The sequence below is a fragment of the Juglans regia genome, chromosome 15 (genome assembly GCF_001411555.2).
Source record: "Juglans regia cultivar Chandler chromosome 15, Walnut 2.0, whole genome shotgun sequence".
Lineage (NCBI taxonomy): Eukaryota > Viridiplantae > Streptophyta > Magnoliopsida > Fagales > Juglandaceae > Juglans > Juglans regia.
The window spans coordinates 19,952,652-19,966,887 of NC_049915.1; the positions used below are offsets into that span (position 1 = coordinate 19,952,652).

Sequence of the window (14,236 nt, forward strand, 5' to 3'; positions counted from 1 at the left end):
AGAAAATACCTTAACACAAAATACACAATAACTGTTGCAATATTAAAATAAAATAATGAAGACTATCTTAATAATAATAAAAAAATTGAAATTAAATAACCAATAATAATATAAGATACTAGTAGAAAATTTAAATTTATATTGTATATTATTATGATCCAAAAGGCTCAATTTGAAAAATGAAAATAATATATAAGAAAACATCTTAACATAAAATATACAATAGCTTTCGTAATAATAAAATAAAATAATGAAGGTGATCAAAATAATAATAAAAAATTGAAATTAAAGAGCCAATGATAATATAAAATATTATTAGTAGACCCCAATTGACTCAACCAATAATAATATAAGAATTTCAATGTCGTTTCTATTGATACAGTACAAGATGACACAAAATGATACATCATTAGTAAAAATATCAAATGACTCATATTTTGAATTGATATTTTTGTTGATTTTGTATTAAACTTATAGGAGACAACTTTACTAAAACTTTCGATGTTATAAATGTGTTGGATTATCTTATATTCTAAACTAATATTTTATAAATATCGATGTTTCACCGAACTAGGCAAACGTGCTTTGCATGTTGTTCCGACCTAGTATTTTAACAAATATGATGTGCGAAGATTAGGTATTGCATGTTATTGTTTTTTTATTTTTAAACCGAGCGAATGCATTTATAATGAGTTTTTCTATAGTACACAGACGAATTTAGACGAAAGAGATTAGACGAATAATAAAAATCGTTAAAACAAGATTTACTGTTGATAGCGAATTTATATATATAAAGATATATAGCAGTAATCCCGCAACCTATCCATTAATTCTTTCGATCCATATATCCTAGCTGCTTTGTCGATCATCGATGTCTTCAAGGGATCAACATCGAGAGATGATGAAGAGGGATTTATTGAAAAATGCGATGAAGGGCCAATGGAGTGAAGTTGTGAAGATATACAAAGGAGAGGCATGGACTCACAAGGAAAAGATCACAAGGTCAGGAGAAACAGCATTACACATTGCCGTCTCCGATGGCCAAAAAAGGATTGTCAAACAGCTTATAAAAGCAATAAAGTCTCAAACAGAGGATCAGAATCATGCCAAGGAAGCTGTTAGTGTTAAAAACAAGCAAGGGAATACCGCTCTACACTTTGCTGCATCAAAGGAGAGCAAGAAGCCCATCATGTGCGAGTCCATAGCAGAAGTTAATTCATCATTGGTGGGTTGTCCTAATCATGAAGGAGAGACTCCTTTTTTCTTGGCAGCGTTCCACGGTAAAAAACGAGCATTTCTTTGTCTTCACCAAGTCTGTGCTAAAAACAATCAGAATGGCTACCATTATTCCGCCAGGAACGATGGTAACACCACGCTTCACTGTGCCATTAATGGACAACATTTTGGTGAGCATTATTTATATATATTTATACATATATATACATATGTGTAGCACTGGATCGATCGGTAGTTAATATAAAAGCTGCATGAAGGCTATAACGTAGATGTTTCATGTTGCACTACTTTTTGACAGATTTGGCATATCAGATAATTCATTTGTATCCGGATCTAGCAAACAGGGTCAATAAGAAAGGATTATACCCTCTCCATATACTTGCGGCCAAGCCTTCCGCTTTCAGAAGTGGCAAACCCCTTGGAGGAATATGGCATAGAGCCATCTATAACCGTAAGTACCTGTAACGCGCAAGTAATGCATGCATGCATGCATGTATATATATATATATATATATATATATATAATTGAATATATATATAATAGATACCTTGAGAGAATAATTAAGTCTGCACACAATCTTGCACAAAGAACTTCACACATGATTGATTTGGTTTAGACTAATAAGTTAGATTAATTTTATAATAAAAAAAAACTGTACAATCTAAAAGATCGCATTAAACTATGCTCTATATCTGTAAATTTGTTGTGTAAGACTTTTGTGTAGACCAAAAATTTATAATATTATTGGCATTATTCACAATGTTTTGATAATAATGAAATATTAGCGTGATTCACATGATCCAGTACTTATCCTGATTGTCTTTGATCATGCACGACTAATTAATTATCTTATGCACGTTATTGTTATTTTGAAGGCATATATGTTGATGAGCTCAAGCCGGAACAGCCTGATCACGAAGATGATATTCCAAATAATCATCCGAGGAGGGCATCGTTGGGCATCGCTAATTCATTCTCATGGAGGCAAATAATTGCTTGTCTTGGTATATATATAAAATTTGAACAATTCTTGCTAGATACTTGAGGTTTAGGGCAGACATTTCATGAGTGTTTTGAAAAAATGTAAGACGGCCTACAGGTTGTTTTGTTGGCCCATGCAACTTTTTTCAAAAGGTTTCTTAATTAATATCCACATGAAATAATCTTCTATAAAATATAATTTAATTTATATTAATATACTGCATGCATGCACGTGCAATATATATACTAGTTATTCATTTCCTGTATATACCCATACATGATATTGATGATCATGTGCGAGGGAACGAATTACGTGTATATACGAAGTTTTTTATTTTGTTTTTTATTCCTTAACTAGCATTTCTGAGATGTTATTTTTAATAAAATATTATTTTTAATTAAAATAAATCTGTTTTCGTTAAATAAAATATCATAAATATATATTTTTCTTATAGAGCTTCGTGGTCCTGCTCCTGTTCCTATTCTTCCGCCTACTAATGAAGCTGGCGAAGGTATACATGATGAATTAGATCATACAGATCGGACGGCCACTTCAATAGCGATTGATAATGATGGCGAATATTCAGGAACGTCACATCATGATCGAGGTCAACAAAATAATTACATGCTCTCAAGGGTAGCCGAGAGGCTAGGAATCGGTCAACTAAATAATTACATGCTCTCATGGGGGGTAGCCGTGAGGCTACGAGGCAAGGGTGCGTGTGTTTTAATTACGTGCTAATATTAATATTGATAGATGTGGTACGCATGCATGCATGCATCTAATTTGCCTTTTTCAATCTTGTAGGCATCGTTTCTTCATTTTTCAAGCTCGTATATTCCAAGGCAATGTGGTTCATATCATTGTCAATGTCGATCATTTCATTGTTTCTCTACATTTTGACCAGTGAATTCAAGGGAATGTTGCTGTTACCATTTGGTATAAAAGGTACGTATAGTAATGGCTACATATTATAACAAATGTACGTATGTGCTTATGTATTGGAGTAAAATGATCACATCGAATATTCTGTTACTAAATGATCACACAAATCTGAATTAATTATCGTGGTACGTACGTGACATCAACGCTTGCATGGATGTACATATCATAATTCCTATGATTCATTAATAATGAATAATTTGTAAAAATACCAAATATTATACCTACAAGCTCTTTAAAAATATGTGGACTAAAAAAGAAGGCTATTTTTGAAATATGGATCGCTTTTTTTCAAAGTGTTTTGATCCTCAGGCTTATGCGTCTGGGATTTGTATTTAGTATTATTAGTTTATAATATTCATTGACTTTAATTAGGAAATATCTTCTTATAAACAAGTTCACGTACTAAATCGTAATGATGTTAACATATATAAAAATAATTTTTGTGAGACAAAAGATCTTTTAAATTTTCTTTTATTTGCAATAAAAAAACATCATTTCAGCGTCGGTACGCAATTTGTGGAACCCAACCGTTTGTTCCTAGCAAGGCTCCTTTAATTAATTATACCGTGTACGTTATATACTAGGTTTAGTTTAGATTTTGAGAATATTTGAAATTTTCAGAATACCGCACTACTATTCTTTATTTTTTTATTATTTTTCACATAATCTTCACCACTATTCAATATTATAACATTATTTTTTTTTTACTATTATTCACTTAATATTGATAATACCTTATTATCCAAATACAATTTTAATTATCAAGATCTAATGGCGTACAGCCTAACATTTTTTCTTATTTTCACATTTTTTTAATATGTTTATATATTTTTAAAAATTAAAAAAAAATACACAAATATACTTAAGCTCACTTTCTTAATCAATAGGTTAAAAAAAAAATTTTGTTTTAGACTTGAGGTCAATTAGAGTGGGTAAAGGGTGGCCTAACATTTTTTCTTATTTTCACATTTTTTTAATACGTTTATATATTTTTAAAAATTTAAAAAAAAATACACAAATATATGTAAACTCACTACCTTATTTAGTAAGTTAAATTTTTTTTTTTTTTTTACTTACGGTCAAATAGAGTGGGCAAAGTGCGGGGGCAAATTAGCTTTTCTCTTCTATAATATGAGTTTTTCTATATACAAGAAAGTTTGTGTATCAATTTGCGTATTAATATTATTGTCTTTATATTCTAAATTTAAATTAGCACTGTTTATAATAAAATTTACTTTCTGACAAATCATATTGAATAAATACTCGTATTAGTGCGTAAAATTACTTATAATTAGATTTTTCCATAATATATATGGTTAACGTGGGTCTCTCTATATATATATTGTGATATCATGGCCGATCGATAACTTGTCGTTGCCTATTATTTTATATTATATCAGAATATATGAACAGTAACTCATACACTTATGCCAAGTACTTATAAATATAATTAATAATGAATATTATAATATATTCATAATTTACATTTATTAATAGTGTAGCTTCTTGTATTTCTGATATACTAATATCTTGTTAATTTTTTTGAAATAATTTTTTTTGTAGATTCTTATTTGAAATAATTTTTTATAGTTTAAACTTTGTAAGTAGCACCTCTTGTTTATATCGGTAGTTGCTTTTGCAATTTTTTTTTTCTTTTAATTTTCTGTTCACGTTTTTTTATAATATTTAATTATTTTTAAAAAATAAAAAAAAATACATTAATACACTTAAAATCACTTACTTCATCATTAAGTAAAAAAAAATAAAAAAAATAAAGAAGAAAAATCATTGAGCATTCAAATGGAGTGGTAAGTACTTTTGGGCGGCATAGTTGTCTTTTTCAATAGTTAAATAGTTAAATCGTGATGTAGTATTTATATATAGTTGGTTACATTAATTATAATAAATAATCTAATTTTCAAAAAAACTTTGAGCTCAAGTTCGAGCTAATAGAATTTGACTCGTTCGTAGTTTTTACTCAGGCTCAAACATAACCAATGTTAAGTGAGTTCAAACTAGGGTACTATTGAGCTTGACATAATTTGATTGATAAGATTTAAATTTTAAAACTTATATTTCAAATTGGATTATGTAATGTGAATGATGTTTAGTGTAGATACATTCAAATAGAATTAATATTATGCAAATATTCTAGCGATCAAATTAATTTCATTTTTTGGTTAGTGCTCGATAACGAGCAAGTATTCAACCGGATTGTTGGATTTAGTTTAGAATCTTAAGTGGATGTTCGCCCATATACCTTATGAAGACATTGTTTTAAAAGGATGCTGCTACTGTGCTGCCTAGCATGTATAGTTGGTTGCACCTCTTAGTCCAAATTGCATTTTTCTTCTTTCAAATTTTTTTTAAACATCGTTAAATTTTTGTTTTTAAATACACTAATTCACTAATAGTCACTAATTCCTTTAGCTGGCACATTCTCTCTTCTCCCTATATATTTTTCTTCCCCATTTTCTTCTTCCATTTTTTCTTCTTTATCATCTTCTCATTGAATGCACACCACTGGGTCTTTGGTGACTCAACATCGTGGGTCTCTCGAAACTCAACGATCGTTTTGTTTTTAATTTTCCAGCATCGTGGGCCTATGTTGCTCCAAACCCAGACACTATCATCGGTTTCTTTCACATCCACACATATTTGCACATATCAATGGGTGGTCAATATCTGGTTGATTGTTGGCCAAATTTTTGGATTTGTGATTGTTTTTCTAGATTGGTTGTTGAATTTTGTTTGGTTGGTTTGCGGATGACCGGCGTAATGATTCAAGATTGTACCGTTTGTTAAATACGTGTTTCGCACCCCACTTGTCTCTCTGTCGGACTTAAGACAAGAAAGTCTGGTGACCCGAAATGCTAGAAAACACCTCTAATACCTAAGTTTGTTTCTACGTCAAAGAGAGTGTGTGATAACATATCATTGAGTTGTACTCGTATAAAGGCTTTTATACTTCTCTCTTTCGGTGGAGTCATTATTCTTTTTGTACCCAGGATGTCTGCCCCTAGTTTGGTTGGCATACCATCTCATTTATTAATGTGATAGCCTATCAAGGACTAGGTCTTGACTCATGCTGAGTCCTTGTGCTTGGGGACAACATCACGTCAGAGTTAATGAGGTAGCCACTACGAGATGAGATCTTGACTCATACTGGATTATTTAATGCTGTGTGATTGGAGGTGTGTCTGTATGGTTGCTGTCCCATCTTTCCTATGCTAGTCTGGGCCTTTTTCTTGACATACGTTGAGTCTATAATACTTGAGCTTTTTGCCTTGGTAAATCGGATAAAGCCCAGCTTAACAAGAGACAAATATATCCTTTCAATTATCCTGTAAATTCTTGCGACGTGGGCGTGGCAAGAACTTTTATTACCCACGAGAGTTTGTCCTTATACTCATAAATTACCTTAATGTTACACAGTCCCACGTCTCGGGATAGGCTTTAAGGCTCTGTACCCAAATCCTATCACATCATGTGGATTGCGGGAACTTTTAGCGACATTTTGCAGGCCATGAACTAGGAGAAACAAGCCTTCAAACAGCCATCCTCCAGATCGTTTTGCTGGCCATGAACTGGGTAATAAACTACATGCCCAGTTCCTCGAAACTATTAATGATGCTTGGCTGCAAGGCCTAGAACCATCCCCTCATCGTTCCTTTGAACGTCAGGGAAAAAGCTTGAACGACTCGAGATGTTTGACTGGGTTCTTAGATCCATCGTACATCTCAATCTGCAGGAGCTTGCATTTCAGCGGGAGCTGGACTGCCATAACTTTCGCACTGTAGGAGAGATCTGTGCTGTTTAACAATTGGTCATCCGAGGAAGATGCTCCTAATTTCTGGGTGATCTCCTCATGCTTGCCATGTGGTTATGTAACTCAAGGTGTATTTTTTTCTTTTTCTCGTGATCGGTGACCTGTTCTACTCGTTGTAACTCTACTTATATTTGGTAATTATGGCTCGTGCCTACGCCTTTCCCGGAACCCGTGTTCCTTTGCTTAAGGATCTTGCTTTCTCATTGGAGATTTTCTATTTCGGACACCATCTTTTTCGTTTGCTCTTCCATTTTTGCAAATCTTTCTTCCATGTTAGTTGAGGTAGCTTCCTGTTCATGGGGTGTCTCGACTCATGCCGAGTGCCTGGGGGCAGCATCATGTCACATTTAATGTGGCAGCCCTTGTAAAAAATGAGATCTCGATCCATATCGGATCATTTTATATGTACATGTGCCTATATATATTCTATATTAATTTGTTTAATTCTTATATATCTATGTACATATTAGAATAATCTTAATTATTATGTTGATTAGGATATAGCAGGAGAAGAAGAATGGAACATACGATCCGGAGTTCTTATTATGTCAAACAGAAGCACACATGGGCCGTTCAAATCATGAACATGCTTTTAGATCGTACAGAATTGTACCAAGATTTTGAACCAAGGGCAGACGTAGGCGAACACGGAGATCGGATTAATGATCATGAATCTAATGAGGGCTCGCGTGCAGAAGGTATGTATTATAAAAATAATTCTATTTGAAAATCTTTATACCACACATCATTTATGTGTGGTATAAAAGTTTGAAATACCTCTACTCATATTATAATTGCAACCAGCATTAATCTTTGCAATGGAACTTCGGAGTTCTTTCGTACAAAAAACTTTCCCCCAAAGAAAAGAAGAGAGAAAAAAAAAAAAAGTTCGGGCCAGTGAATTATTGATCCCTTGTTTATACTTAAGCAGGTCCAAAAAGAATTTACATTTTAAGTGCAGTGCAGTGCAGTGTAATTATATAATAATTGTGAATGCATGCATGCAGGCGTGTCATTGGCCGATCAGGACAGGGAGACTCCCATACTAACTGCTGCTAAATATGGTGTCATTGAAATGGTAGAGAGAATCTTAGAACTATATCCCATTGCCATATACGACGTGACTTCAGTTACGAACAAGAATATAGTGCTTTTGGCTGTGGAGAAGAGGCAAATACATGTTTATCAACTCTTGCTACAAAAAATTATCCCTAGAGACAGCGTGTTTGGGCATGTGGATGAGGATGGGAATAGTGCCTTGCATCTCGCCGCAGAGTTTGCACCCGAAACGCCTCGGCCTGGTATGATTCCTGGTCTGCAAATGCTCTGGGAGATCCGGTGGTATCAGGTACGACATTTGAGTATATTTTTATGTAATTAATTTATAGCTAAAATATTTTCCTTCAATTTATTGGCATGCATCCAATATTTGTATTAGTGTACTACTTGCTACTTTTTGAACGGAAAACTCATTTTGTACCCTCTAAAATGTACTCATTTTTCAAAGAAGAATTTACTCCAGTTCTTGGCGAGTTTTAGGCCGAGTCTGTTGGTCGATATAATTGTTTGCAAGTATTCTATGATATTTTTAAATTTTTCCTAAATATTATTTAGTACAAAATATTTTTTAATTTTTAATTTTTTAAGTTTTAATTTTTTATTTAATCATTACTTAATCATTACAATTTTTTTACATTTTCAAACAAAATACTAAAAGTAATACTATTTTTTTAAAATTTCAAAACAAAAATTATATTCAAATAATTTTTTAACATTATAATATTATTGTTCAATTTTATCTCATTTTTTAAAACTCAATAAAATATTTTAATTCAAAAAATTTAACTACTATTTATCGATATATATAGATATTTTAATCCATTTGAATTTATAAGTCATCTCAATTCTTTTAATCTCATCTTTATAATTTTTTTAAATTTTTATATAAAATATAATAAATAATTTAATTTTTTTAAATATTTAAATAATAATAATAATATTAAAAAATAATATTTTATAATATTTTAATTTATTATTTACAAACCATTTCAATAACTTAAATTTTATTCATCTGTACTTCATGTGACCAAGCCCCGTCTCCCCCAACCTGTCTTTAGAGGCTTTAGACCATTTGTCGGCCAGAACCTATTTCAAAGGTCTTTACGGCTATTTGTGGGCCCATAATATGATTTTCAGCCCAAATATAGCAAAATAAAATATATAAAAATAAAATTTATCTCTAAATATATATTAATCTAAAATTAGTTTCAAATTCTAAATAAGCCTAATAAATTTTTAACTAATAATTCTAAACTATTGCAAATTAGTATAAAAGTACTACAAATAGTTTGAATAATTTAAGAATAACAAACGACATCACAATAAAATAAAATAAAATAAAATAAAGGTAGTAAATCAAACTAAAGTTTTTTTTAGATGTTAAGCTGAGTTAAAATGAGTTGAGTTCTTTATAAATAGTCGTGAGTTGAGATGATGGAGGGAGTTTTATAGGATCTACTTAAAATGAGTTTAGATGTATTTATGAGACGATAAAAAATTTTGTAGGTCTCGCGTGTAAAGATGTATTAAGTTAAAAAAAGTTGTGGGTTTCACGTGTAAATATGAGTTGAGTTAGGTTTAGTGATCTGGGTATTGTGTGTTTAGATGTTGGATTCAGCTTAAAATTAGACTGTTCAAGTTCTTTTGTAGGCCCATAATATGACCTTCAGGCCAAATCTAGCAAAATAAATAATTCCAAATTTTGAAAATCTAAAATATATGAAAATAAACTGTTATCTCTAAATATAAATGAATTTAAAATTATTTTCAAATTTTGAATAAACATAATAAAGTTTCTGCCTAATAATTCTAAATTATTGTAAATTAATATAAAAGTATTACAAATAGTTTGAATAAATTAAGAATAACAAACGGCATCACAAAAAATAAAATAAAAAAAAGGTAACAAATCCAACTTAGTCTCTCCAACTCCAAGTGTTCATTAAACCTCTTTTTCCCAGATTTGTCTTTACAACAATTGAAGTCAAAATTATTTTTTATTATTAAATATAAAACAATGTGAACAAAAAATGAATTAAGATCAATTACTACTTTCAACCTCTTCTGCTCGTAGCTCTCCGCAAAGTTCCCTACTTATTGAACCTAAATTTGCTTTCATTTTATCCAATTGTGTTCAAATTAGAGCCCACACAGTGCTAGGAGACATTGAACTCCTAATTAAATCCAATATGTGTCCCTCGATGCTAAGTGTGGACTCTAAGGCTACGATAGAAATATAGATTACCAAAGTATTGCAGCCTATCTCTCTGAGGACACGATATTTGATGGTATTTACCTTCTACCAACCTAAAATATCTAATTCCTCACACATATTGGTGTAACTCTGTCGATAAGTGTATTTTTAGGTTTGAATGGTTGTCTAAACTCTTCTTTAGCTTGTGGGTATCGCCAAACCTCATACCCACTTTCACTTTTTCGACTTATCGGCTTTGGTAAGAGACGATGCGGTAGATGGAGGAACTTCGGTATCAACCTCCTTGAATGTAGCAAACTCAGCATACAACCTATCGAGATTATCCTTAACTCTTAACACAAGTTGGTCCGCCCATCCTTCTGGTTAATGTTTTCCAACTCATACACCGTTCCATCTTTTTGGTACTTCTAGTCAAGAACATTTGAAACATATAATAAAAACGTTGATCGTACTTGAATCTCCATAATATTTTTTAGACTTGAGTCTCATGTTTAATGTCATAATACCTAAAGTAGGCTCAACGCTTTAATAGATTTCATTCAATTGCTCATTTTCCTCACAAACTTCTTGTTAATATTTATTTGATACAACAAAGAACTATAAATTGTGCATGCAATATCATACAAAACCTTAAGAATCCAACAAAGACTTGGACGTTTTCCCAATCCACATCTCTGGGTTGCCTTGATCTCCCTTCTTCCCCGTCGAAGTGGCAGACATGCTGCATCTCCCTTGGCATCAAAGACTTTTCTATACTATTCGGCCGTTTCTATCATAAAAAAGTTTAAGTTCCATTTTGTAGGAATATAAACACACAACATCTTCTTACATTCAAGACTTATTTCATGAACAAAAAAGTCTTGAATTTCTCAAGTCTAGCTTGGTAAAGATTCCACAAACCTCATAGCTTTTCTTACTCTTGCAGCTGGCTCATGAACATCTTTCAGACCATCAGTTATAATAAGATTACAGGCATGTCTACAACATTGAACATGCAAAAACTCATCATCTAGGATGGACATATTTCCCTCTCTAACCTTATTATTCAAATATTCAAGTGTGGTATTATTAGAAGAGACATTATTAACCATAATTGTCACCACTCTCTCTAAACATCACTCCTTTGTTCCGGACGTTGCCGCCTTCCCAATAGTGCTACTTTGCAATTGATAATTAAATAAAGTAAAATGATCAACACAATACTTTTCACAACATTTTTTACTATTATGTTTTAAAATGAGGGATATTATTGTAAAATCTAATATAAAAGTAACAACACTTTACAAAAATATCTTCATTTTATATCATGTATTGTAAAAAATGTTGTGTATCGTTACTTTTACGTCCTAAATATGTAACAAGTCAATCGAAGGGAAGGTAGACATTGAAAGATAATTTGGTTGCTTTAACAAGGTATCATAGTTCTAGTTTTGATAACTAAATTGGACGGTAAAATGAGATTATACATTGGCGGATTAATTGACTGACATGCTTGGTGCAGTTCGTAAAGGAATCCATGCCACCCTACTTCTTCCCCCTCCACAATAAGAAGAACGAGACACCAATAGGAATATTCACCAAAAAACACAGCGAACTTGTAACAAGTGGTGGAAAGTGGCTAAGCAGCACCTCCAAATCCTCGTCCGTTGTCGCTACACTCGTTGCCAGTGTGGCCTTCGCCACCGCTGCCACTATTCCAGGAGGCTTGAAGCAGGATGATGGCACTCCAATGTACGAAAACCAGCTCGCATTCTACATCTTCGTCATCTCATCGCTATTTGCTCTCTTTTTCTCCATTACTTCAGTGGTCATGTTTTTCGCCCTCATGTCATCACCTTATGAAGCCAGAGATTTCAGCAATGATTTACCGGAGAAGCTTTTGATGAGTTTAATGACGCTTTTTATGGGCATAGCTTCGATGTTGATATCCTTTTGCGCTGCACATTTCTTTCTGCTACGGAATAAACAGAAAACTGGGGCGTTGGTATCGTATGCAGTGGTGGTTGCGTTGGTAACTTCCTTGAGTATAAAGAATTCTTCGGTGTTTTTAAATCTTCTGACGGTTACTTTCAGCGATGTGCCGCAGCGCCTGTACGAGGATGATTTTTAATGTATTTGTTTACCTTTTAAGCTTTCCTTTATTTAATCCATCGAGTTTGTACCACACATATCATCTGATCCGGTGTGCCTATAACTATATGTTTGACAAGAAAACTGTTTGCCCGTATGGAATAAATACCATGGAATATTATTAGGCTTGATTCCAAAACTTTAATCCATGGAATATTATTGCTTGCTTCTATTGGAGTTATGACATTTCTAATTTCTTGTCTTTATTGTCCTACTCGATAATTTCTTCTTCTTAGTTTTTTTTTTTTTTTTTTAATTTTTTTTTTATTCTTGAACTCCACGAGTCTCGATGATTTTTTTGGTAGAGCCCAAAATATATTTAATCTGTTAATTTAAAGATTGTTTTTTTTTTTTATATATAAAAAAAATCATAACACAAGCAACAAGTATTGTGAAGTTTAGTAAAACTTAACTCAGAAAAATTCATTTATTTACTCATTAATTCATCATTTTCAATTGCATGGGGATGAACAGCGCTATAATGAAAAATTAAATTACACTAGACTTTAATTTTTTTTCTTCAATTTAAGAGTTAGGGGTGGAATATAATGCTTGGTTATTATAACTTGAATTGGTGGTTTTTAGGGACGGTAGCACTCATCCATTCCCTGCCCCTGCATGGGCAGAGTGGTAGTTTTCGTTCTTATACCATGGCATCGCCTCCATCTCTTCCTAGACCCCGCCCACTCGTTGAACAGGTGGGTTGCCCATCCTACCATCCGGCCTCCCGTATTAACAACAACACTGCACAAAGCATATCAATGGATCTACCAAGCAACAATAAACTCATGGTGAAATACCAAATAATTGCAAATTACACAACATATATGCCAATAGAAGGCAAAATACACAATATATCTACAAAAAGACAGGCAAAATACACAATAGATCTACCACAGTTAGTGCACGATAAATCCAAAGTCAACTCATGACATAGGCAGGCCCACGGCTTGGCGAGAATATTTGATCATGCCTGTGCACAACACTACAATGAGCATAAAGATTAAAAAAGAAACCGAATAAGAAAAGAACGAAAAAGGAAAGAACAAGGGGGAGAAGAGAAAGAAAGGAGAAGATGAGGGGGTGAAGAAAAATAGGAAGAGGAGGTCGTTGGGACTTCAAATATGGGAGAGAAGTGAAGATTTTTAGGGTTATATATGTGTGTGTGTGTAACAGGGCATGCGGAGGGGTAGGATACAGGCGATGTTAATGAGCGAATTTCCCAACCATTGAGTGTCGGGCGAATTGGATGGATGGGCCGGATTGTGAAGGCCCACTGCCCTGCCTTAGGATAGGTCATAGGAGGGCCCTATAGATATCGACTTTGATGATTGCATCACTCAAATCAATCGTAGGTCCATAAGTCTAGGTCTCCAAAGTGGGTTACGATTTACTTTTTTAAAAGAGTTGCTAATGTCGTGTTTCGTATAATTTTAGGCCAAGTTTTGATAATTCAGTTCTTTAAAGATGGATCTTGCATAAAGTAGAAAATATTGCAGCTTTGAGAGGGCGGCCTCAGGACCGGATAACCTCTGATGCCAACGCTAGTAAATATTTTTGGAGTGTAGTAAATAAGTAAGAGAGTTTAGGGATCAGAAAAAGTATTCTCGTACCTAGGAACTTCTATTTATACTATCAGTCTGAGGAGCGAACAGTGCCTGCTTCCATGACGTTCATGCTCCCCATACCATTCATTGTGTCAGAGCTTTAGCTGTGGCGTGGCTCTACGACGGTCATAATTTAATGTGACGTGTTGTCCGGGTGATAGAGTCATTAATGTGGCATGGTTATCTAACTTCATTTTCTCAATCTATCTATCTTCTGGTCAGTTTATCCCAT

At 33.0% G+C, this 14,236-nt stretch overlaps 1 protein-coding gene and 1 long non-coding RNA gene across 2 annotated transcripts; both read left to right on the forward strand.

Annotated features, from left to right (window-relative positions):
- Positions 1-1,365: 1,365 nt before the first annotated feature.
- LOC109000826 lies at positions 1,366-2,219 on the forward strand. Its single transcript, XR_001997776.2, has 3 exons — positions 1,366-1,406; positions 1,535-1,687; positions 2,113-2,219. It is a non-coding gene; the product is annotated as an uncharacterized LOC109000826 (long non-coding RNA).
- A 624-nt stretch (positions 2,220-2,843) lies between these two features.
- Positions 2,844-12,377, forward strand: LOC109000787 (ankyrin repeat-containing protein At5g02620-like). Its single transcript, XM_018977792.2, has 5 exons — positions 2,844-2,934; positions 3,027-3,167; positions 7,491-7,691; positions 8,001-8,341; positions 11,769-12,377. Exons 1-5 carry the CDS (start codon positions 2,844-2,846, stop codon positions 12,375-12,377), a joined length of 1,383 nt encoding a protein of 460 aa, XP_018833337.2.
- Positions 12,378-14,236: the final 1,859 nt, after the last annotated feature.

Excerpts from the sequence above, each read along its gene's own strand:
- LOC109000787 (XM_018977792.2), top strand. The coding sequence starts at position 2,844 with ATGCTCTCAAGGGTAGCCGAGAGGCTAGGAATCGGTCAACTAAATAAT. Across the intron at positions 2,935-3,026 it reads CGTGAGGCTACGAGGCAAGG|GCATCGTTTCTTCATTTTTC; the intron begins GTGCGTGTGTTT and ends TCAATCTTGTAG. Across the intron at positions 8,342-11,768 it reads GGGAGATCCGGTGGTATCAG|TTCGTAAAGGAATCCATGCC; the intron begins GTACGACATTTG and ends TGCTTGGTGCAG.